We start from the raw sequence: 26,109 nt of genomic DNA, 5'->3' as shown, positions 1-26,109 counted from the left end.
TGTCCCTAACCACTCCCCGCTCACCTGTGTGGAGCTGGAATTAGCAGCTACATGGAGGCTGCTCCCTCACCCATTCTGTGGGTAGCTCACATAAGGGGAGAAGGGAAAGTTTTGTGTCTTCTTACACTTCTGCATAGGGTAAAAGATAATCCTGTCTAAGGGAGGATATAGTCATACCACAAATCACCCAGTTATTGAAACTGAGACTATTTTATTTTTTGTCAAAAGATATATATTCTTAAAACTGCTCTGTTATTCAAGAGAGTTGATTATTCTGCAAAGGGAAATAATCTTGTAATGACCTGCTTATAAACAAAATGTGCTATTTCTTTACTTTAGTTTTTTTTCCCTCCTCCTATTTCACAGAATGATTCAATCCCTCAAGAGGACTTCACCCCAGAAGCATACAGAGTATTCTTAAACAATCTCTGCCCTCGGCCTGAAATTGACCACATCTTTTCTGAGTTGTAAGAAAAGACACTTTTTTTCCTCCTCCTCCGCTGATTTTCTCTGGTGTCGTTGGCAAAGTAGGTTATTTAGGCTACAGTATCACAATGACTGCCACGAATAGATTTCCATGTCAAGCAGGATTGTTATTTAACCTAGGAGGGGACTGTAGATCAAAAGTTCCTTCCTCTAAGCTTTAGCCACTGTCTTTAATGGCCAGAGTTTTACAGTAATTTATTCCTCAAGGAATAGAACTGCCAGGACTTGTTTCTCAATATGGATTATGATAGTTTAAGCTTCAGTGAGAAAAAAGGAGGGGAAATGATAAGCATGAGAACAGGCATTAGAGATCAGCATATAGAAACCACTTGAAGACTAATTAGGAGTTGGAGTAAGAATACAATGGCGTTTAGGATTCATGCATGATGCAGTTAGAGATCATATGCCTCATTACAGTGTAAATTAAATTTGCAAACAGCTGTGCTTTTGTCATTTCATCTTTTCAGTTTCTTAAACGCATGAAAGCCATGCAACTTTAGCTGAACTATTTCACATCTTCTTTTTCTGGGATTAGGTCAGTACAGTTTTAGGTTTCTTTAGTGAACCTCACCAACCTTTCAGGTTTAAAAAACTTGCTTTGGTTTCACTGGCATTCCTGTGTGCATCTCGGTCCTCCACAAGATATTGGCTACTTCTGCAGCAACCCGCTGTCTCACTACTACTGGAGATAAATACAACCCCAGACTAAGTAGATGCAACACTCCTTGATTTCACCAAATGTTACAGCCGCTTACTCCAGAGCTAAATGAGGCCCCTGGCAAGCAAGGGCATGTGGTGGTATGGCTACTCCTCCACGATTTACTGTACTTCTCAGCTCCAACACAGCCTCATCTCCTATTACTAGTGGAGCAGAAAAATGGGGCAAGATGGTAGCGAAGTGGATGAGATGTTAGTTCCCAAGACACCTAAGACACATCCCAAGAGCCATCAAAGCAAATTTCATGAGTTTATATTTGAAACCTGTGTGTTCTTGCTCTGTTCGTCTTTTTCTCCCCCAATCAATAGGGTGAGATTTTCAGAAGTGTTCAGCTTTGGCCGAACTATCCTCCCATTGAACTTAATGGGAAAACTGCCACTGATTGCAATAGGAACAGAGTCAGGCCACCGATAAATGCTTTTGAAAATGCCACATATAGTGGTGTGTTCAGAGGTCTATCTACACAAAGCCTGTTGCAGGGCCATAGCCTGAGATTTTTCAGCTTCTTGGGTTGGGATCTGTCTTGTTTTGGCCTGTTTTGTAAAGTGCCTAGCATCCTTTGAGGGCCCCGTAAAGCAATCAAATAATAGTATAATAAAATCAGGGCTTCTGTCCTCCAGCAGAAAAACCTGATAGTTAGGCCTGGAATGCCAACGGAACTTAGGAAACAGGCTCAGTAATACAGCATTTGATTTCCTCTCATTTAAAAAAAAATACTTCCAGTACAGGAATCTAGGAGTAGAGTTTTCAAAAGCTCTTAGCGTTGGCGTAATTTTCTTTCACTGACATCAACAATGCTGAGCCCTCTCACTGATAAGTGTTTAATGAAGAACGTTTGCCATACATAATCATAAAGTAAATGAATTTGGAGACTTAGCAGAACATAACTTTTTGTTGCCTGGTAGTTTGAATCTTGTTTCTGTTTCCATGGGAAGTTGCAAACCATTGAACAAGAATGCAAGGGCAAATATTCTAATTTCGTTTCTTTTTTTTTAACCATCATTTTTCTCTAGCGGTGCCAAGAGCAGACCATACCTTACTGTTGATCAGATGATGGAGTTTATAAATTATAAGCAACGTGATCCACGGTTAAATGAAATCCTTTATCCGCCGATGAAACAGGAGCAAGTTCAACAACTCATTGAGAAATATGAACCCAATAATGCTCTAGCGATAAAAGGTCAGTAGTTTTGATAGTCTTGCTGTATTCTGTTTCTGGCTTGAAACAATGGACAAATTATACTAGAGCAACACACTGGAGCAGACATTGGTTCAGAGTCTAATCCCATTTCCAAATGGCTGATTTTAGACTTTGCAGGCTTGTGAGACTTGGTGTGGTTAATATTCCAATGAATTTTGTTGGAAGCGAAGTTAGGAAGGATGGGCTGGTTTCCGTTTGCTTTTCAGTATGTATAATTGATAGTTCAGAACAGTTCCTCTGATATGTAAATTTCAGCACAAGCAGCACTATGACAATAACTATTTTCTTGCATATGAGATGTTTGGGAAATGCAAAACGTTATAAAACAATCAGTGGTATTGAATCTGAGAAAAATAATTCTATCGCCTGATAATTGTAATAACAATAATAGCACAGCCATCTATTTGCTGATAAGGTGGTTATACAAAGCAGGCATTGGTTATAGCAGAATGTGCTTTTTTTTCATAATCACAGAAAATTCTCTTTTGAAAATCTTGAACGTTGTCTGGGCTCAGCTGGGCATTTTGCCAAAAGCTCAGTGAAACCCTATTCCACTCTCATACTACCACCCTGAGGGTATGGCTACACTTACGGTTTGCAGCGCTGGTAGTTTGCAGCGCTGGTCATCCAGCTGTGCAGGGCCAGCGCTGGTGTGTGGCCACATTTGCAGTATTTGCAGCGCTGTTGGGAGTGCTGCATTATGGGCAGCTATCCCAGCGTTCAAGTGGCCGCAACGTGCTTTTCAAAAGAGGGGGGTGGAGTGGGGTGTAGTGTGACAGGGAGCGGGGGGAGAGAGAGGGAGGGGATTTTTGGAGCCAACACTGTGTGTTTAGCTTCCTGCCTTGAAAAATCAGAACATGTTTCCGACCCCTTAGTCTTAACTCTTAATTGCAAACAGCCTGCAGCCAACACGACTCCCCGCTGTTTCACTCCCTCCCTGCCTGCCTCTCATTTGATTGTTTACAGGCAGGTACAGATGATCACAGCAAACAGGAGCTCTGTTTGTTTTTTAGATAAGCAACGGAGCGCCGATGGAGCTCGTTCATAACAAAACAAAGAGAGGCTGCATAACAAAACAAAGAGAGTAATTTATAAAAGCATTCTGGGATACATCCTTATACCCTGGAGGCCAATCACAGCGCTGGTGTGTGGCCACACTTGATGACCAGCGCTGCAGCACCAGCGCTGGAATCCTTATTCCCCATGCCGAGTGAGGTGTACGGCCAGCGCTGCAGCCAGGGAGTTGCAGCACTGGAAGTGCCCTGCAGGTGTGGCCACTTACTAATTGCAGCGCTGGTGGAGGCTTTCCAGCGCTGCAACTCGCCAGTGTAGCCATACCCTGAGTCTTAAAATAACATTGATTTTACACATGCATCTTGTTTTATTCTGATTCATATGTTGTACCGTCTATCTCCTTTTCAATTGTGTTTATATCATAGAATTTTTATGGGTGTGGGATTATCCTGAAAAACAGATCTGATGTGAAAAAACATAGTTTAATTCGGAGAGACGGGACCCAGTCCTACAAGTTGCTAACCATCTCCTCTGAGTACCCTGAATTCCACACCCTTATCACTTCGAAGGATCAGATTCAAAATAGCCATCAAAGAGACAAAGCCTTGGAGCCTCAATTTAAGGAATCTCTCAGGGCCTGATCCTCATTTACACTAAGTCCAATACATTGATGCCAATTTTAATGCCCCTTTATACTGCCAAAGGGGGTGTTAAGGCCAAAGCAGACTGCAAAAAGTTACAAAGGGATCTCACAAAACTGGGTGACTGGGCAACAAAATGTCAGGTGAAATTCAGTGTTAATAAATGCAAAGTAATGCACATTGGAAAACATAATCCCAGCTATACATACAAAATGACGGGATCTAAATTAGCAGTTACCCATTCAAGAAAGAGATCTTGGAATCATTGTGGATAGTTCTCTGAAAATATCTGCTCAATGTGCAATGGCAGTCAAAACAGCTAACAAGGAAAGGAATATATAACAAGACAGAAAATATCATAATGCCTCTATATAAATCCATGGTACGCCCACATCTTGAATACTGTGTGCAGATCTGGACACCCCATCTCAAAAAAAGATATATTGGAATTTGAAAAGGCACAGAGAAGGGCACCTAAAATGATTAGGGTCATGGAACAGCTTCCGTATCAGGAGAGATTAAAAAGACTGGGACTTTTCAACTTAGAAAAAAGATGACTGGAGGGTCTATAAAATCTTGACTGGTGTGGAGAAAGTGAATAAGGAAATGTTATTTACTCCTTCACATAACACAAGAACTTGGGGACACCAAATGAGATTAATAGGCAGCAGATTTAAAACAAACAAAAGGAAGTACTTCTTCACACAATGCACATGTGCCTGTGGAGCTCTTTGCTGGGGAGGTTGTGAAGCCCAAAAAAGATACGAATAGACCTGAAATGAACACCGATCAATGGCGTGGGTTCAGAGTTATGGTTCAACCTTTAAACTGAATTTTTGCTTCACATTCCCTGTGCTATTGCAAGGGATTGTGCAGCGGTTGAATTGGAAAAGGAAATAAAAAGGTACTGGTACTTTTCCAAGTTCTGCCCACAAAATGAGCTTTCAGTAGATTGTGCAGGAGTTCAAACCATGACATGTCTGCTGCCTGGGCTCTATTCCCCTAATACACCATTGGGCTCTTCCAGCTTGGCTTCCTTCTGGGTGTGGCTCAGATAGCGTGTTGGGTTTCTCGGGCTTCACTCCTTTTCAATTTGGGGAAAACATAAGAGGTGGTATCTCCCAAGCCCGCCCACTCCGGGTGCCAAAATGAGCAGACGATTAGAATAGATTGGGTAGCTCTCCACAGTATGATCCTTCCTCTCCTTCCATGCACTTAAATAACTTTAACCCCCCGTGGCCCAATCACTTGCCAGCCGGAGCTCTACGAACATGGAGAAGCTTCACAGTTCCCAGAACCTACCTGAGACTGGCCAAAGAGATAAGCAAGAACAGAGCTGAAGGCCTCCTTTGGTATATTTGGCCCCTTACTCCTCCTCCACAGGGACCATGGCAGCAGCTGTTCTAAGGGGGGGATTGAATGTTCCCCAGCAGCCATGTAGAAAAGCTGCTCTAGCACCTTATGGTGAGGCAGAAAGAGGGCCTGACCCGAGAGACCATCACCAGGATTAATGAGGTACAACAAGAAACAGAGTGATGGTATGAGGAAGGCAGGAAGCAGTGTGCCAAGAGACACAGGTGGAGAAGAGACATTGGGAGATGGTGTCATGAGCATGGATCAGAAGGGCACCCATGGCCTAGGTAAGCAGGCGCTTATACTGAGCTCATCACACTGTAATGCCTGGAGACATCTCACTGAAATAAGGGCATATTTGAGACACGAAAGGGGAAAAGGGGAGTGACAGGAGTTGCAGGGGTGGAGCCCCCAGGAGCACGTCGGTGTCAATGTGCCGATCGCGTTATACGGTTTTGAAAGAAAAAGATATCACTCTACTAGAAATGAACCAACACCACTGAAACTGAATCAAATCCAAACCCAGAACAAAAGAAAACCCCGTAAGAAATCAAAAGCTTTTTTCAGCCAAGTGATTTCAGCCACTTTAAATCACACCAATATACACATACAGTACTTTGTGGTGGCATTAGAGAGACTTTAAAGACTGCGCACTAGCAATAGGTTGACTGAAATGGCTACCCTTAGAGCAAATTACATTGCACCTGCCTCAAATTTCTCAAAAGAGTTTAAACATGTGCAGCTGGTTTGGGATTTGTTTTTGTTTTCAGTCACTGCCGTTTCTGATTTTGTAAAACCTATCAACTGTGCTCATTGTCTTGTTTCAGATTAACTGATGGGTTGAAAAAGTGCATAAAATGAAACAGAGACTAAACGTAAAAACAGATATTAATGGTGAAGGGTGTCCCCTTCCTTTCTTTGAATATCATTATATACGTATATGAATTATTGGCCTCATTTTCAGAAGTTCTGAGTACCCCCAAATTCCACTGAGGTCAGTAGGACCTTCTCCACTGCGCCCTTGAAAGCCAAGCCAAGTATTTCTCGTGCATTTCCAGCTTTTAAAGACATTCTTTCCCTGATTTAAATTGCCATATAAATAGCTGTTACAAAACTGGAATCAAATTCAAAAGCTTTTGATGTGTCAAGTATCCCATAAACGTCTAGACTTCTAGTGGATCCCTACAAAGATATCAACAAGAGTACAGCATTTATTAATTTTTCCTGTGTGTAATAACACACATCAAGACGTTGACTTAGGCTGGGTACCTGTAATTTTGAGATGGTTGAAAGCATTTGGCTTCAAGCTTGCCTGGGCAGCTGTGGAGTGGAGATGAGGGCTCAGTTATGTGTTGAGCACTCTGACCCCAATCCACTTCAGAATGTACCTAAGTTTAAGTATAATGGTTGAGGGTAATATTATGGACAACTCTATTCCATTCCATTTTCCTACTCCTCATTTTAGGTCTTTAGATATGTCTACACTGCAGTCAGGAGGTGTGATTACTGCACAAGAAGACATATCTGAGCTAGCTTTGGTCAAAGCTACAATTACCCCTCCTGATTGTAGTGTAGACATACACTGTGTTGAAGCTCAGTTCTCTATTTTCAGGACTTCGGAAGGCATTATAGAGTTAAACCTTGGGACTGTTGTATGCAAAACCCTGAATTTAGGGAGTAACCGCTTCCAGTCCTATTCAAAGAGAGAGTTCTACACAATTCTTAATAAACTGACATTTGATACATACAGAAATGTGGTAAACAGTATTCAGGATATTTTGTAAATAACATTTAAAACAAAAGCTTTTAGATGCTCTTTCTACAGACTTCCACCACTTCCTGGCTGTTACATGTATTGCAATGAAAGGTTTCAACATAACATTTACACTTGTATACATTAGCACTACTATAAACACATTCCCCTCTGATCTTCCTTCACAGATGATCTCTGATGGCTTAAATATGTAGAGTGTGTGTGTGTGTGTGTGTGTGTGTCTTGAATTCTTCAGAGCTTGAGAAGAATGGTACCATCTCAATTCTTTTCCAAACACTTCAGCCTTGTCAGCAAATGGCTGTCTGGGGTTTCTTACAGCTATCAGCATTCCAGTCCTTGGGCTAGTTTATTCACATGAGTAGTCAGAGCCCCATTAAAGTCAATGGTGACTACTTACATGAGTAAAATACATGCAGGATCAGTTAGATTGTAAATTTTAGGGTGCAGGGGACTGTCTTCCTACATATCTGTAAATCACCAGGCACACTTTGTGGCAGCATAGTCTGTTGCTAGGTTAGAATTAAGGTTTTGCAATATCAGCAGACACCTATGGTTGACAATGCACATAGGTCAAGGATATGGTGTGTTATTTGTTTCTGGAGGAAGTGTGAGGTTGTAACTAATGTTTTGCATGATAACTATGAAGGAGATTAATGTGTGTAGTGTTTCCTTATCTGTTGGAAGCAGAAGGAAGTTCCTTGTGATGATGGGCAGTCTATCACGGTCAGCAGAAATGTGCTATGCGGGCACTTGAGATGGTATTTCCATGCTGTTTAGGGCTTGCATAAAATAGATGTCACACGTGACCAACCTTAATCCCTTTTAAAGGAAATTTGTGTGTATGAAGGAATTGCTTGAGTTGTCTGGGTTTTAAAAAAAACTTTTGGTCTGTGAACACATGATGTGAAAGGGCTTGTTTCAATTTTGATCAGAGAGTGGTGAGACTTGTATCCTGAGTCCCAGGTGTACGAGTCCCGTCTCTCTCTTTCTGTCTCTGCCTCTGGAGTTTAGAAACTCCACAAGAACCCCACCCTGTGTGTATGTGTTTCTGTGAAAATTAAGTTCCACAGGAGTTCCTGCAAGTCTAGTAAACTCTGCAGGAAAATCTGCAGTGCTCATAAGCACAGTTGTCAACTTTCACACGGTAAATAAGCCCCCCGTCTTTCACAATAAGCCAAAAATCAAGCTAATCCCATTTCAAAAGAAGGCCAAAACAAGCCAGTCCCTAAGAACCCCAACACTCCATGTGACTAGATCCCCCCGACGTGCAGTCTGGGACTGTGGTGAGCCCATTGTGCACCCCTGAGTCTCTCCCCCCTTGTCCTTGCTTGCCCCTTGCCCCCCCTTGCCGGGAGCCAATCAAAAACAAGAGCCAACAAGCTGCAACAAGCTCCAAGCCAAACTAGCAACAAGCTACAAGCAAAAAACTCACCACGAAGCAATTCACAAGCCAATTAAGCCAAAAACAAGCCCAATTTTTGTGGTTTTTTTTCCGCGGGTTTAGCATGTCTGCTCATAAACTGTGCAGGAATCCCAGCCCAGCTCTTCCAACTATGATTCGGAGCTTATAAAATGCGCAGGTAGAACTGTGCAAATATCTGATTTTTCAGGTCACTGGCAGTTCCAAATAATAATAATAGTAAAAACATTTGGAGTTGAATGAAATTTTTTGTTTGACCCAAACCATTTGTTAGCTTTTACATTTTAAATTTTTTTAAAAAGTGGCAACAAGTTCTGTGGCACCTTATAGACTAACAAATGTATTGGAGCATGAGCTTTTGTGGGTGAATACCCACTTCATCGGATGAATAAAATGGATGTAAATTTTGAAACAAAGTAATTTGGAGTAGAAACCTTTCATTTTAATTTTTTCCAGATTTTTGTTTAGGTTGTGTTTTTTTAACCATAACAATTTGGCGAAATGGACACAAAATTGTTTTGGTTGATTGGAACCTGTATTTTCCTCTGGAAAAACTGAAAAACTTCACCCGGCTTTATGTCTCGAACTCTTTATTACAGTTATAATCTTTGCACAATAACACCTAGAAGTTTATTGCTGCTGAAGCAAATCATTTTTCCATCAGCCACCCAGCATACCTCAAGGCCCTACACTTAGTGAATTCAATAAACTCACCGTTCCTAAGCAAAGGGGGAGAATAGTGTAAGCCCTGGGGATGGAGTCTTGCAGTGCCTTGCAGTTTCTCCTTCCCAGGTTGGTGAATCAGAACACCAGCTCCCCCGAGCACATTTTTGAGATATGAGATGGAATAAAGATTTTAGACTTTTCCATGTCTTAAATATGGGCATGCTGAAATATTAATTCTGCCTGTTGTAAACCCTTTCCTAGGGAAACTACCACATTGTCCATAAGCCAAAAATCTGACCAATTATAAAACTCACAAGGGTAATCCCCTTTAATCTTCAAAGAAAAAAGAAATCCCAACAGCAACGAGTGTTCCTTGATCAACCGCCTCATAAACATGGTGTGTGTGTCATTGGTAGGGAGAGAGGGAGATAGATAGTTAGGTGTGGGGCGGGAGGTTCAAAGGACTCTACAGAAAGTGTCCAACTCCTATTTAATTTCAACATCCATTCTAATTTTCTTGTGCAAGTTTCCTGGTTGTTACGCTTGCTTTTTAAACAATAAGGTAAATTAATGAACTCCCTGTCATAGATTTATATATGTCTTATTTTATAGAGTGCCTGGCACTTGGTTTTTTTTTCCAGAGCACTGTTAACACGTTGTGCGGTATTCATTTGAATATGAATGTACTTTTCCCCCCTGTTAAACATCAATATGTTTTTAAACAATTTGGTCCCACTGCTTTAAATCACCTTTCAGTAACTGCTTAAGAATGGTTAGAGACACCAGGTTGGTGAGGTAATATCTTTTATTGGACCAAGAAAAAGAGCTCTGTGTAACCTCAAAAGCTTGTCTCTCTCACCAACAGAAGTCAGTCCAATAAAAGGTATTACCTCACCACCAACCTGCTGTCTGTAATATCCTGGGACCAACATAGCTACAGTAACACGGCATGTAAGAATAGTCGCATTAGAGTCCTTTGATGACTTGATGGGGTCATTTCCTAGGCAACAGTGTTTACTGGCACAAACAAGTACAAAGCAGGTAAGGGCCCTGCTGTTGCGGTTTGAAGGAGCTTTAATAATGCAATTCTATTTAAAGTCTAACTTTTGACATATAAGCAGTGGGGCTTCCTGTCTCCAGAGGTCATGAAGGCAGATCTTCCAAGGTGCTACACACTCTACAAGCTGCTCTTAATTCTGACATTAGAAATTAGAGATGTTTATATTAACTCCTGGGTTCGGGACATTTTCCATGCTATACCCCCATGTTATAGCAGAAGACCTTTCAGCAGTTTCCGTTGTTTAATGAGTACGGTACAACAGAGCCCATTGAAACTGCAGTTCACTAATCTTCACAGTTTGTAATCCACAGAAAAAAAATCTGGCTTCTCCCCCCTTTCTCCACAAAATATTCATAGACTGCTCAAGTTAGGTTCTCTTATTACTGAGACTTTATTAGTTTTACAAATGGAACTGCGACAAATTTTAGAGCGTGTTCTGTATTATCAAAAATAATTACACATAAACTGCTCTTGTCAAAATAAATGAGCAAAGTACTTTTTTGTAATGCGCTCTCCTTTCTTTTTAGATGGGTGTGTTTGACTTGCTTGCTGATTGGTAAAATTCATTGCTTTGCACTAGGTTGCACGTTTGCTAACAAGCGTCTATTTTAAGTGAAGCCCCGGCCCCTAAAATTCCTACTGAAATGTGAGATCTCCACACTCTGGATCCAGTAACCTCCACTTTGCAAATATGTTACAGTGAAAGCACTTCAACTTTCTGAATTATTAACTGGAGCAACATAATAAATAAACGATGGAAGACAAAGCAATGATGTGGGTTAGCACTAATGGATATTGTAGGTGCTAACCTAAAAACACAGCAGTGGGAAAATACAGCTTTATATAGCTTGATAATATTGCAAGTTTTTTTGCTTTTTAATCACTGGCTGTATTTTGAAAGTGCAAGGTTTAGGGTGGGTTCTGCAACCCTTTGTTGAGCAATACTTACAGTGTTAGGTTTTGCCCGTTGTCCCTACATTTATAATATTAAAGTTTAGGTTGTAGGGGAAATTCCCTATTCTGTTACCTTTGTTGCATATACTTGTATAGAAATATGAGCTGTCTTGCACACAGGTGTTCTCAGCCTGATTCTGCTCTCAGTTGTTAATCAGGAATAACTGCATTGAAGCCAGGGGAGTTACACCAGTATAAAACTGGTGCAACTGAGAACGGAAGCATATCTCCAGTCTTCTTGATCCATATGTGAAGATCAATTTTTTTCTCAGCCCAGTCTAGCCTCCACCAAAATCATATTGCTGAATTTGTGTCAGCAACATGTGATAGTATGATGGAGACGTATCCCAAAAAGCTTTAATGAAAGTTTCTCTCACAACACATAACCTGTTCAGGCTCCTTTCTAGGAGGGGGAGGGTCTCCAAACAAACTTAAAAAGGGAAATTCGCCAATCACTCACAGATGTCCCAAAAGTCTGTCCCAGGGTGTGGCTCTTACCTCAGAGCTTGGGTGAGCAAAAAGGGTTCCTTCACAGAGGCTGTCTTACCAGCTTCCAGCTGGCTGCCTAAGCAGACTCCCTTTTGGCTTCTCAAAGTCAGTCCCCTCCACCTTTTCTTTCTCCTTCTCTTCCCCTGGAATTGCTTCAGCTGCTTCAGGTTCCTTCTCTGTGCAGGTATCTCTAGTTGGCTCATTTAGTAAGCCTGCTTCAGGCTTCAAGCCTCCTACAAGCCGGCTCCTTCACTCCCTCTCACTCAGAAGTCAAGGGAGTCTCTACCATAGTCAGTGGAGGCAGTAGCAAAAAGGCCTGGCTCACCCAGGCAATTACCCCTGGGGCCACAATCTCTTGTTGACTCTGGCAGCGTGGAAAGAGCCTGCTAAGTGAATGCTGATGCCTGTCAGCACAAGGAGTGTACTCTGTGCCCCTCCTCTCCTCTTCCATGGAGGAACTCATGGTGTCTAAAGAAAATGAGAATGGTGGCCCCAAAACCCTAAAACAGCCAGCAAAAAAGAAAGTAAAATTGCCCAAAATGGGAGTCGTTGGGATTTGCTTCCTCTTTCCAGTGAAGCAAAAGGAACACTTGGAAGAAGAAAGGGGGATGAGCCCAGGTAGCTGAGTGACACGAAAATATCCGTTGGCTAGTGTCCTATCTAATCTGCATAGGAGGAGGAAGCCCGCCCCACCAACCCCAGTCCTGTGCTATTGGAACCAGGACACACAGTTTTTCTTTAATTTTTAAAGTTTTCCATTTCTACTTTGGTAAGTTAATTAAGAATTTCCCAACCAAATCTGCTTCTCTCCAGCGCAGACTGTTTTGTCTCTTCACCGCCGATCCCACAACAAAAACGTAATGCAGAATTTCCGACAACACTTATTACTTTCATTAATTTTAAGCTTTAAAACAGCACTACCTAAAATTACTGGGGAACTTTTAGTTCTCACCAACAGGGTCTACATGGACCAATTAATGTGCAACATGTTACTGTGCTTTAGAAATCACATAGTGCTCTATTTAGACAAACCCTAAGTGGCCCACAGATCACAGTTTGGAAAAATAACTACATATGCCAACAGTGGCATTCCTACAAGACTTTATCTGGCTGAGACAAAGCTGTGGTCTACTGTGAATCAATGTATTTTTGTCTGTCACTCTAGATTAGAAATCTACCATGGGATCCAGGAACCATGTACATAAGAAAAAGTCAGAACTAGTTCTCTTTGCAAAGGACCTGATGGCTCTGCCTCTCTCACGTCATAGAACATATCTTGTACGGGACTGCTTAGTTCAGGGGTCAGCAACCTTTCAGAAGTGGTGTGCAAAGTCTTCATTTATTCACTTTAATTTAAGATTTCACGTGCTGGTAATACATTTTAATGTTTTTTAGAAGGTCTCTCTCTCTATAAGTCTATATATTATATAACTAAACTATTGTTGTATTGTAAAATAAACAAGGTTTTCAAAATGTTTAAGAAGCTTCTTTTAAAATTAAATTAAAATGTTGATCTTACGCCGCCCACTCACTCAGCCTGCTGCTGGTCTGGGGTTCTTTTCACCTAGGCCAGCAGCGGGCTGAGCGGGGCCTGCGGCCAGGACCCCGGCTGGCAAGGGTCCAGCAGCCAGAACCCCAGACCGGCAGCGAGCCATGCGGGACCAGTGGCTGGGACCCCTGACCGCTGCTCAGCCCACTGCTGCTCAGGGGTTCCATCCGCCGGCTCCTGCCAGCCGGGATCCCAGCTGCCAGACCCGCTCAGCCCGCTGCCGGTCTGGGGTCCCGGCCCTGCCCACATACAGTGGGTACCTACCTTCTCCCTGGTTCTGGCCCATTCTCTTCCTCTCTCAGCACTGAGCTGACGGTGGGAGTGGGCCGAGGACAGGGCTGGGGGTGCAGGGTCTGGCCAGGAGCTAGAATGAGGGAGGGGGCTCAGGGTTGGGGTAGGAGGTTTGGGTGTGGGGCACTTACCTGGGCAGCTCCCATATGGTGCGAGGGGTGCAGGTGGGAATGTGGTGGGGGGGGTGCAAGAGCTCCCATTTGGTGCTCAGGGTGGGGATGTGGGGGGTGCAAGAGTCAGGATGTGGGGGATGCTTGTTTTGGCCTTCTTCTTAAATGGGATTAGCTTGATTTTTGGCTTATTGTGAAAGACGGGGGGCTTATTTACCGTGTGAAAGTTGGCAACTGTGCTTATGAGCACTGCAGATTTTCCTGCAGAGTTTACTAGACTTGCAGGAACTCCTGCGGCCCCCAGCCAGCTCACCCACTCGTGGGTGCACTGCACGAGCGCAACTAGCACCCCCCCGGCGAGAGAGACTCCTCTGGCTGTGTCTGGAGGAGCCGCTCCGGGCAGCGCGTGACCCCGCGGTATGCGAGCTCCTCGCCCCAGTGCTCTCTGGCCACCACCGATTCCCGCTTGCCCACACCTGCTACGCGCTCAGTGCCGCTGGGCCGCGGAGCTCTCCGCCCCTCCCAACTCACAAACAGCAGGTACCGATCCATGGCCGCGGCCGGGCGCCTCCTCCCGGGGACGCTCAGCTGCCGGCGCTGGTGCCGCCGCCGGCCTCTCCCACCTCTACTGCCCCCGCATCCTGTCGCTGGGAGTTGGGACCGGGTCCCACAGCGAACCCGCTCCCCCGGCGCGCTGCCAATCTGCCATGGCCAGCTATACCAAGGCGGCCCAGGTGAGCGGGCTCCTCTGCGCCCCCGGGCAGGACTCCTCGCCTGGTATGGGGACGTGGAAGCCCACGGGCAGGCCGCTGAGGCAGCTCCTCTCTCAGGGGGCACGGGCTCTGCCCCTCACTGGCTGTGTGTCCTCAGGACTCTGGCAGGCAGCAGCGTGCTGTTAAAAATTGGCTCGCGTGCCATCTTTGGCACACGTGCCATAGGTTGCCGACCCCTGGCTTAGTTGTTTGTCTTCCAAGAAGGCTTCTCAGACCCACTTCATTGTTCTAGAAAGACCTGTGTTATCTTGCATTGTGACCTAAAAGTGTCCAGACATAAATTAACCCTGAATTTTGGAGCTTAGGATCCTCTACCAGGAGAACAAGGAAATATTTTGGGCTTACAGCTTTAAAGACTTTACGTATCAGGGCCATCACTTTGAAATGAAACTGGAATTGGATAGGGAGTCAGAGAAAAGCACAGAGTTCGCGGTAAGATGTGTTCTCTTTGGACTGCGCAATGGAGCAAGTTTCTGAAGTTCCATGTGGCTTTTGTGGTTAACCTCAGGTGGAGCGTTTTGTGGTAGTCTAACGTAGCATTGATGAAAGCATTGATCACCACATCTAGGTCTTCACTCTGGAGGAAAAGGGGATGCTTATTTACACCAGAATGAAATTTAGCCCCCTAGTTTTTGATATTTTTTAATGTAACCCTTTTAAAAAAAATATTGTTTAAACTGTTTTGGTTTAATAATTGTAACTGTGATACAAAGAAAAGCCAGTGGGGCTGACCCCGGCCTCCATTTATGCAATTCCCATTAAAGACAGTATAACTGAGATCAGAATTTGGTCTGTGGCTTTGGAAACATACATTATAACTTTAAAGAAGCAAACATTAGATTGTCTTGTATTAAAGGAAAATTCATAGACTTTTAAGGCCAGAAGGGACCACTACGATCATCTACCGCGGCCTTCTGCATAACACGGGTCATAGGACCTCACTCAGTAATTCCTGCATCGAGCCCAGAACTTCTGTTTGAGCAACAGCACATCTGTTAAGCTACCTCTACATTACACATCACTTTTGGCAGCATGTAGTGTATGTGTAGCTACAGGTGGCAGTGAAAAGTGTCCATGCTGCGGTGTGTAGCTGTATGTGTCAGTGAAAAGTTCTGGCAGAGGAGAGGCACGGGGGAAAGGATTCAGCTGTTTGGTGCTGCCAGAGCCTTTCCCTGTGGCAGAGAAGGGCTCTAGCAGCGGGAAGTTTCCAGGGCCTTCCCCTGCTTCTGGAGCATTTCCCTGTTGCAGGGAAGGAGTGGGAGGAGAGGCTCCAGTAGCTGGAGGCTGTGAGACGCTACACTACTAAAAAAAAGCAGTGTAGACAGGAGGCACAGCTTGGGGCAGTAGAGAACGTGTAGGATATGTACTCTGGGTACATACCCATATCCTTCAGATGTGTCTTTACTAGTTTCATCCATGCCTCACTGTCTACAATGCAGTTTATACCCATGACAGGAGGGCTGTGCATGTATGCACACTACATGTTGTCAAAAGAAACCTGCAGTGTAGACATAGAGAGACGTCCAGTTTTAATTTCAGTAAAGGCAAAGCAAAGAGAAAAGGGAAGCTTTTTCCAGAAGCTCCATATTCTGAAATTATGTTTTTAACATACAATGTGTATCCATTAATCCACCAGCAGTTGTGATTCCTACTTTCTAGCTGATAAAGCGGAGATTTTCAAAACTACCTTAGGGAGTTAGAAACCCAGTTCCCATTGAAATTAATGAGAATTGGCCATCTGATTTTCTGAGGTGGCTTTGAAAAACCCATCCTATAAGCTTAACCTGCTGGTGTCAACCACCACTGGGGCAGAAGGTATAAATTCCATAGACTGTGAACCCCTTGGAGCAGAGCCCATCTTTCCTGAGTGTTTGGAAAGTGCCCAAGACAGAATGGAAGTTTCCATAAATAAATAATAATTAGTAATAAATGTAACATTATAACGTTACTTGCGTACTTCCTTGACCTGTATTTATTGACATGAACCAGGCACATCTTGGAGAAATTTTGGAACCTTTGCTTCTTCTGTTCTCCTGTCTTACTTTTACATTTGAGGTGGCCACATTCTTCTTGGAGATTTTTGACACTAGAGGCACATGTATATTATCGGGTAGACATTCACTTTGCTAGTTCACTTCTGCTTGGTTCATATACAGCTTAAGAATGGTAGTAAGTTAAGGAAAGGTTTCTTGCATAAATTGCTTAAGGTTCTAAATTCCTCTACCACAGGCAGTAGAGTGGAGGATATATTGTTTTCCTATTACAGAAACTATCCTGAGACATCAAATGTTAGTTTTCCCTGTTCCATAGGGAGCATCTGAAATGATAAAAAGTTTGTGATGCCTTCATTTTAAATGTGAGCAGTGCGAATAGCTGATTTTTTTCATCTTTGTTTGTTTGTTTTGTTTTGCTGGCTAAACTAAAAACTAAAACATAGTTTTGGGCCAAACCAAGTAGTTTGTGCAAACTGAAACAAAATGTTTTGTTGTGGTTTTGAGTTTTTCAACTTTTCTTACATAAAATTGTAAAATTTGAAACAAAAAGCTGTTTTGAATTGAAAAATCAAAACGTTTCATTTAAAAAATGACAAAAGGGAATGTTTTGATTTTTTGGGAATTTTTTTTTTCTGATCAGCAAATTTGACACACATTCACATAATATTTCAGTTGACCTGAATCTGCATTATTTTAGCAAAATAAATTTCATCCAAAAAATGTTGCCCAGGTTCAAATTATAATGACAAAGATTTCTAACTCAAACAAGGCAAATTCTTCTTCCTTTGTTTGACTAGCCCTTACTCAGCGAAACATCCTAGATCGGACTGTCCTTGGCTGCAGGATGGGGTCATATTTCCGCAGGGATTAACTGATATTGAACAATTTCTTTATGTACTCAATTAAAGGACAGACATCTTTTTTCTTCCAGCCTTATGTTTTCTCTCCCTACCTACTTGTCATTCACCAACTATTTATTCTGGAAATTGCTTGGAAAATACCATTCTCCATTCCTGTGTCTTTATTACAATAGCTCAAGGCAGCAATACAGCAAGGAATCTTGCTCTTCCCCTGTGTTATTGGTTAAGATTCCTCTGCAAGATTCTAATTTTATAGTGAACCTGCTTTTTTTTCCAGCAGTGTTACAGTCTGTGTAAGCCTGAGAGTTGCTGAGTAGGTGTAATTCAGAGTAGAATTTAATGTGTTATTTTTATCTTTAAAAAAGTAAAGATCCAAAGTGTGGTCACCATTCTCTCAGTATGACGGGATATTCTCCAATATTATAACAGGTCTCATTTTAAAGGATTCAAGCATTGGGGTATCTGCCACATCCATTGCACTACTGTTGCGCAGTTTAATAGATTTCACTATTGTGAAACTTTTTCAAATATTCCATCCTAAATTTTCCATTGCTTATTCTGTTCCCATTACTCTTAGCTGTTTTTGCTTTTAGCCACATTAAACAATTCCTCCCCATTCTTGTTGTTTATGCTTCAGATCCTTGCCGACAGTTATTACATTCCTCCTTAGTCACTGTTTACACAGGTTATACGTATTGAGCGCTCTCATTTTTCTTAGGTACCTTAGGGAGGTAATGTCATCTAGTGGTTAGAGCACAAGGCACAGAATCCGGAGACCTAAGATCTTTTTCCAGGTCATATAATCTTGTTATAGCTCCATTTCTGTCATGAAATGGAAATAATAATGCTTATGTTCCTGTTTAAAGTGTTTTACGATGCTTGGGTAGAAAGTGTTATCCTGTTATCCTGGGCGCCACATTTCAGGAAAGATGTGGACAAATTGGAGAAAGTCCAGAGAAGAGCAACAAAAATGATTAAAGGTCTAGAGAACATGAGCTATGAGTGAAGATTGAAAAACTTGGGTTTGTTGAGTCTGGAGAAGAGAAGACTGAGAGGGGACATGAAAACAGTTTTCAAGTACATAAACGGTTGTTACAAGGAGGAGGAAGAAAAATTGTTCTTCTTAACCTCTCAGGATAGGACAAGAAGCAATGGGCTTAAATTACAGCAAGGGCGGTTTAGGTTGGACATTAGGAAAAACGTCCTAACTGTCGGAGTTGTTAAGCACTGGAATAAATTGCCTAGGGAGGTTGTGGAATCTCCATCATTGGGGATTTTTAAGAGCAGGTTGGACAAACACCTGTCAGGGATGGTCTAGATAATATTTAGTCCTGCCTTGAGTGTAGGGGACTGGACTAGATGGCCTCTCGAGGTCCCTTCCAGTTCTGTGATTCTATGAAAGTATTATTAATTATTTCTGTCCCTGTTCTCTAAATTATCTCCAGTTTACAGACACCTTTGTGATAGTAAGGAGTCCAGACTTGGCACTGACATATAGACTGTGATCCTTCCAACACTTCTAGCACGTGCTTACCTCTAAGCTCATGTGTCTAATGGAACTACTCTCATGATTGAGGTTACGCATGTGCATTAGTGTTGGTATGATTGCGGCCATGTATTGTCACTTCCTTGGTCTGTGATTTGGTATAAATATCCTGTGCAGCCCTAAATCCACATTAGCACCACCTGTTTAAGTCTCCACAGGTATTTGAGGTGTGATGAGGTAGGGAGCTGTGGTGGCGGTTTGATGCCTCCATCCCACTCAAGATTGCTAACAAGCTCCCCTGGAGCAAGCCTGCTCCACTTGGAGGAAGCACGTTTAAAAGGGACAACTTGTCTCAGGGTAGTAGCCAGGAGAAAAGCTGCTTTGCTTTACAACTGGGTTTCTGGGAGGAAGACAGCATGTAAACTTCCGCCGCCCACAAGGACTCACCAGACCAGATACAAGCCAATCGCTCCAGGAAGGAGTTGAAGATAAACCCTGGCCCAAGGTTTAGCCATACCTATATGCTATAAACAAGACAGACCTCCATATATTCTCTTAAAGGAAAACTCAGACTGAATGTCTTTAATAGGAAGGTCCCTGTACCTGGAAATCTGGAAAGACTGAAGTAAGATTCCCAAAGGAGAAAAAACTTCAGAAGAGAAGAAACATTGGAAACACCCAAGTGGGGCCAAGGAAAGCCCCACCCTGTCCCAGGATGGGGGAGGGTTGTTAACTCTGCAGGAAACTGTAACAGAATAGCATTAACTCTGCATTTATGTGACAAGTCACTGGGCATCTTTCCATTGACTTTGATGTGTTTGGGATCAGGTCTGTACTCACTGGGTAGCAACGTGAAGCCATACCAATGCAGCCAGTAACAGCACAGCTCCATGGTACCTGAACTAGGCAGGTCCTTGTGCTGTGCAGACTGTCCAGCCCTCTGATTGTCCAATGATTCGCTGGGCTTGAAACCTGAGGAAGGTTTCCTTACTCTTTTTGCTCCAGCTGTGAAAGGGAAAGCATTTAGGCCTCAGTCTGTTGAAGATTGATTACTCTGTGTCACAGCATCCAAGGAGCCCAGGAACACTGTAGTCAGATTACTATGTTCAAGCTGTGGATGGGTTCACTGTTTTCCCTTTTACCCTTCTTACGGTCGTTGTCATGAGGAAAGAATGATGATGGCGCTATTCCGTATTGTCACTGTGCTCCTTGTCGCGGAAATAGATTCATTTGGTGTGATGATCGTTGGTGGTTATGAGACCAAGACATCAGAATTTAAATCTGTTACACACTTAACACGCTTTTGTTCACTGGCCACATCCTCCTGTCTGATCAAAGCCAAATCCTGAAGTCCAGGCTCAGACTTAAACTAACTACTTTATGCAGGGAGAGCAAGCAAGCACATTTTCTCCTGATAATCTGAGGCCTTTATAAAGACCTTTTCATGGGTCAGGTTGCTCGAGGCATAGAACTTGTGACTTTCGCGATGATAACAGAGTTAGACAGTCTCAGAGTTAGGAACAGAGCCCAGATCTTCCATGTCCTAGCCCTGTACTGAGTCCGCTCACTCCTTTAGTTAGAGATATTGTACAGGAAACTTTGGAGAGGCCAATTAAAACACATCTTCTTCCAACATGGAACCTGGCCTTATTTGGAGACATGGTTCTTATCTCGCTGTATCCTAGGTTCTTCAAAGGCAGATAAGTCAGTATTTATTTATGTTTATCTACAAGGAACAACTATGCAGTGCACTGAGGGAACAGCCTGAAGCTGTTGGATTACTACTATTCATCAAACAGATCTGTAGAGGAAAACTAGACAAATAAAATCGGCGGGGGGGGCGTTGAGAGGAAATGTTATGGCTTGGCCCAGTGGATCAGCGTTTGTCAGATACAGAGTAAGCCAAAGTCTAGTGGTTTATAGCTCAAATTCAGCCTCTGTGTAAGTAGGCACAGCTTCACTGAAGTCAATGGTGTTGATCCCAGTTCTGCCCTGGCTGAGCTTGGTCCTGTAGTTTCAAAGGAGTGTTCACATTGCATTAGTCCTGACACCCTGGGAAATAAAAATGAGTGAAATAATTACAGAACAAAACACTAACTCACACTTGCTAGTCTGAGTTCATATATACATACTGGAATCATATTGACAAAAGAGAATTTACCAGTTCCTTTTGATTGGTTTGTGTCCATAGCCTGCTGCTCCTCAGATTCCTGGTATGTTTATTCCCCCCGCAGTGGGGTTTTTTAACTCTGTCCTTATTCAGGCAAATTCCCAGTCAATGCAAAGAATTGAATGCAAACTGAGTTAGGGCCTCAGGATTTGGCTCTAGGGGAACTGGAGGGAATGGGAACAATTAGAAAGTCAATGAACAAACCACAAGAAATGGCAAAGTAGTACTATTTATGACATTTTATGTGTGGGCCACGTTTGGGGAATTTTGATGCTTGGCTCTCATTGCAGTGAATGGAATGAGATCAAAAGTGTGGCAGATCAGTCTCTCTGAACGAGACTGTGCAGTTGATGCCATGTGTTTAGATCCCTACACACAATTCTGAGAGTTTAAGGGTAATAATCATAAAACACTACAGTAAATGGTATAAATCTAGGCCATATTCATAACTAGTCTAATGTGATTATAATGTGGCCTTTCTCTTATGCCATATTCTAGAGATGCGTTGAATGAGAAAATATGTATGTCCCGAGGATACTGTGCTTAGAATTAATGTGTGATTCCCCCGAATCTGTGCTTTCCCAGGGCAGATATCAGTGGATGGATTTATGCGATACCTGAGTGGAGAGGAGAATGGCGTTGTTCCACCTGAGAAACTGGATTTGAATGAAGATATGTCTCAGCCATTGTCTCACTATTTGATCAATTCCTCACACAACACCTACCTCACAGGTATAGTACGGGAAAGATCTGATTTCTTACTTTGCAACATTGATAGTGTATTTGCAGTCATACTGGATGGATGCACTAACCACTCAGGAGTAAATGATCCCACACTCTTACTGTTTCTGAAAAGTAGGGACAACACAGCCAGTGACTTTTATCCTGCTTCACAGAGATGTTACCTCCTTATTCTTATTAATATTGAACATCCATTGGAAGTTATATAGTTCAGTCAGTGCCTGATCCAAAAAGCCTAGTGAAGTCATTGAAAAATCCCCATTAACTTAAACAGGCTCTGGAGCAGACGTTTTAATTTGGAAAAGAAATGGGTCATTGTCTAGCATCCAAGACAATATTTCATTACAATTAGTGATAGGTGAACCAATATGGTAAAATCCTCATAGTAAGAACCTCCCTGCACCTACTTCATTTTTTCCCCTCTAATTGAAACTAATTGAACCTGAAGCTTTTGTGAGATCAACCTTCAAAATAGATTTGCTTTGGTTTGAGAGATTAGCGAGGTCCAGAATGGCCCATGAGTCTCCTGCCCTTCTGCCCCTTTCTTCTTAAGGAGGGTCAATCTGGGGGGAGGGATAGCTCAGTGGTTTGAGTATTGGCCTCCTAAACCCAGGGTTGTGAATTCAGTCTATGAGGGGGGCATTTAGGAATATGAGGCAAAAATCTGTTGAATGATTTAATTGGGGATTGGTCCTTCTTTGAGCAGGGGGTTGGACTAGATGATCTCCTGAGGTCCCTTCCAACCATGATATTCTCTGGGCTGCTAACTGCCTTCGGCATCTAGGCTCTTTGATGGTGCAACCCAATTCTCAGAAATGCTGAGCTCCTAGAAACTCCCATGACATAATTAAATTAAGGGCCTGATCTGTATTATTTATGCACTAAAGTCAATGGGGCTTTAAAACACTCAAGACTGCAAGAGCAGATCATTACCCTGATAATGCTACATAAAGATTTTGGAGCCATACTTTTGACTCTCCTTTTTTATAATCTTGGCCATAGGGTTTATCTCCAGGGAAAGAATTGTGAATTAACAATTTTAAAATGTTTTTATTCTATATTATATACAAATTGAGCATTTTTAAGCACACTTGCCTAAGGGAATTTTGTTTGTTACATCTGATTTTATGTTAGCATCGTCTTGTGTTATATTAAACAAGGAAGTAGTGATAACAGTACGTAGTAAAAATCTGGCTCATATAATTGATTTATGGTCTTTTTAATGTTACTGATTTAGCAGACATGCCTTAGTTCTGCAAAATGCCCAGGAGCACTGATTCAAACACAACAATTCCATGTAGGAGCCCAATCTAAACAGGGCAAGTGGTTGTTAACTTGGATCTCTTATATATGTTATAGTACTTTCTGCAGCACCTACTACCGCTGTTGTGTAATTAATGAACTGTCAGTATTTCCATTAGACACCCATATTGCAGAGTTTTATATCTTGGCTGTAAATTGTGTTCTAGCCTAAAACTTGTCATGCTCTGCTCTGGAGCAGCTTTGTTTCTGCAAATTGGATTAAAAAAAAACCTGGCTGCTTAAAAATTATGATTCTAATGTACAGAAATTTATGATCTTTAGAAGAATTCAAGCATTCTCCATACAAAAGCAGCTTTGTTTTTATGGTGATATTTTGCAGGCCCATTGTCTGTAATGTGGACTGGGCCCTACTGATATACAGAAGAATCCATTTAGTTAGAATGTTGCAGTGTTACAAAGAATTCCTGATCCATGGAAACTGTCACTTCAATAGTAAGGCTGTTGTCCAAGGAGCTGTAGAGATGTGGCAAGTCTCTTACATTCGTGAATAGGCTCATAAGTGGGAAAGGCAGTACAGGGCCAAATTCTGCTCTCATTTATGGCAGGGTAAATTTGCAGTCCTGCCCTCGATTTCAGTGGAGTTACTCTAGATTTACGTAGGTGCAGCTCAGAACATGATGAAGCCCTAAAGGTCTAACTTAAAAGCAACCAACAGAACGGACAACTAACTAACAACTAACAGAAGCCAGGAAATACAGAATCAAGGATGAAACTTTGGCAGAAATCCAAACTATTCTGCTTAGATATCGTAAATGTCTTAGGACATTAAGTAATCCTAGGTTACGTCCACACTACCCGCTGAATCGGTGGGTAGCGAGCAATCTATCGGGGATCGATTTATCGCGTCTCATCTCTCACCCCTCCCCGCCCCCAGTGTAGACCTTAGAGTGCATACCCTAATATCGCAGCACGAAGGAGTGAGTTACCAATTGTGTTTCAAACTTGCCTTGCCTTTTATGAGTTTGTCAGACCAAATTAGAAAAGAATTCCTACCAAATTGCACCAGCAGGTTACTTGACATGCATTTATTGATCGTTTCAGAAGCTACTCTTGGAAATTATAGAATTGTAGGACTGGAAGGGACCTCAAGAGGCCCAGCACTCAAAGCAGAACTAAGTATTTTAGACCATCCTTGAAAAGTGTTTGTCTAACTTGCTCTTACAAATCTCCAGTGATGTAGATTCCACAACCTCCCTAGGCAATTTATTCCAGTGCTTAACTACCCTGACAGTTAGGAAGTTTTCCCTAATATCCAACCTAAACTGCCCTTGCTGCAATTTCAGCCCATTGCTTCTTCTCCTATCCTCAGAGGTTAAAGAGAACAATTTTTCTCCCTCCTCTTTGTAACAACCTTTTATGTACTTGAAAACTGTTATCATGTCCCCTCTCAGTCTTAGTCTCTTTTCCAGACTAAACAAACCCAATTTTTTTCAATCTTCCCTCAGAGCTCATGTTTTCTAGAGCTTTAATCATTTTTGCTGCTCTTCTCTGGACTGTCTCCAATTCGTCCATATCTGGTGACACCCAGAACTAGACACAATACTCCAGTTGAGGCCTAATCAGCGTGGAGTAAAGCAGTATTCCATCTCGAGTCTTGCTTACAACACTCCTGCTGCTAATGTATCCCAGAATAATGTTTGCTTTTTTGCAACAGTGTTACACTATTGACTCAAATGTAGTCCTTAGTGCTATTTAACATATCATTTGTGGATCAGTAAAGTTAAAATACTGTTATAGGGCAAGTGAAAAAAAGTTGTCCTAATTTAAACCAGAAAAAATACAATATCATGCTGAGTGATTTAACTTTTGTGATACAAAATGTGTGCCCCATTTCTTTGTGGGTTCATGGTGCTCAGTAAATCTGAGACAGCTGGCCTGGAATGGGACTTAATAATTAGATTGTATAGATTCATTACAAAAGCTGACAGCCATAGATTTTATTTTCAAGCTAGACCAGATACAGTCGTGTTGCTGTTTGCATTCGTTCAGCAAACACTTCATTCAGTTTAACATGTAAACAAATGCTACTGGATTGTTATCTGATTTGTTGAATGTTGAAGGGGTTAAAGGCTTGGAAAGTTGGGAACAAAAGCTTCAGGAACATCTGTGTACAAATGGCAATAGCAACCAATCATGTAATCATGATTAAGGAAGTAGGGAAACCATTCAGCCTAGCAATCCAGCTTTATTATGGTTACAGTTATTTCCCTACTAATGATCAATCCTTTTGTTAGTTTTTAAGCTAAGAAAAAGGCATCCCCAAAGAAACACTGTTACCACACGAAGAGAAACATATGCACAGTCTGACTTTATTTTTAATTGTAGTGACCATTTTTCTAGCCTTTAGTAGAAACACTTGGCAGTACATCAAGTCCTGATTATTTATTTAGACCCGTTATTGCTTTCTCCCCCACCCCTCCTTAAAGAAATGCAACAGTTAAGAACAAAGGTAAAATCCATCAGGAAAGAAGTAATCTCTATTCATTCGGACCTGGTTTAAAGAAATCTCCTTTTCGGGGGGGAAAATATTTTTCTCACCACTGATTTTTTTTTTTAAATATCCTCCAGACATTAATTGCCAGTCCTGTTTTGTGACTGAATTTCTTTCCAGAGTTGCCTGAGGTTATTGCTATTGTCACAATGGGGAGTGACACTGCTGCAGCTTTCCTTGCAGCACTGGAGGCCAAGCAATAATGATTGTTATCTATCACAATCGTTTTCACACACTTATTTAGCCTTTAAAATGTATTTTGCCATCTGCCTTTTTGCCTTTTAAGAGGAAAGACGAATGCAGGATGCAGAGCTCATCAGTTTTGGGTTGAGTGTGTGTGTATAGACTGCAAAGTCTACCCAGCTAACTCCCAAACCTGCTTCACCTCCAATGTCCATTTCCTCTACCTGTGCTCCTAAGCCACTGAGCAGCTGGGTTACCTAGGGAGGTGGTGGAATCTCCATCCTTAGAGCTTTTTAAGACCTGGCTTGACAAAGCCCTGACTGGGATGATTTAGTCCTGCTTTGAGCAGGGGGTTGGACTAG

The 26,109-nt window shown here is 42.3% G+C and overlaps 1 protein-coding gene across 1 annotated transcript in view; it reads left to right on the top strand.

Annotated features, from left to right (window-relative positions):
- Nucleotides 1-26,109, top strand: part of PLCB1 (phospholipase C beta 1) — a 641,577-nt gene that overhangs the window by 436,176 nt on the left and 179,292 nt on the right. The window contains exons 8-10 of the mRNA XM_045009836.1: nucleotides 367-467; nucleotides 2,218-2,384; nucleotides 21,595-21,741. Of these exons, the coding sequence (XP_044865771.1) occupies nucleotides 367-467; nucleotides 2,218-2,384; nucleotides 21,595-21,741 (415 nt within the window). The remainder of the gene's footprint in view (nucleotides 1-366; nucleotides 468-2,217; nucleotides 2,385-21,594; nucleotides 21,742-26,109) is intronic.

Source organism: Mauremys mutica, chromosome 3, assembly GCF_020497125.1.
Source record: "Mauremys mutica isolate MM-2020 ecotype Southern chromosome 3, ASM2049712v1, whole genome shotgun sequence".
In the NCBI taxonomy this organism is placed as follows: Eukaryota; Metazoa; Chordata; order Testudines; family Geoemydidae; genus Mauremys; species Mauremys mutica.
Note: the sequence above shows the minus strand (reverse complement) of the source record. Positions and strands in the feature narration are given on the sequence as shown.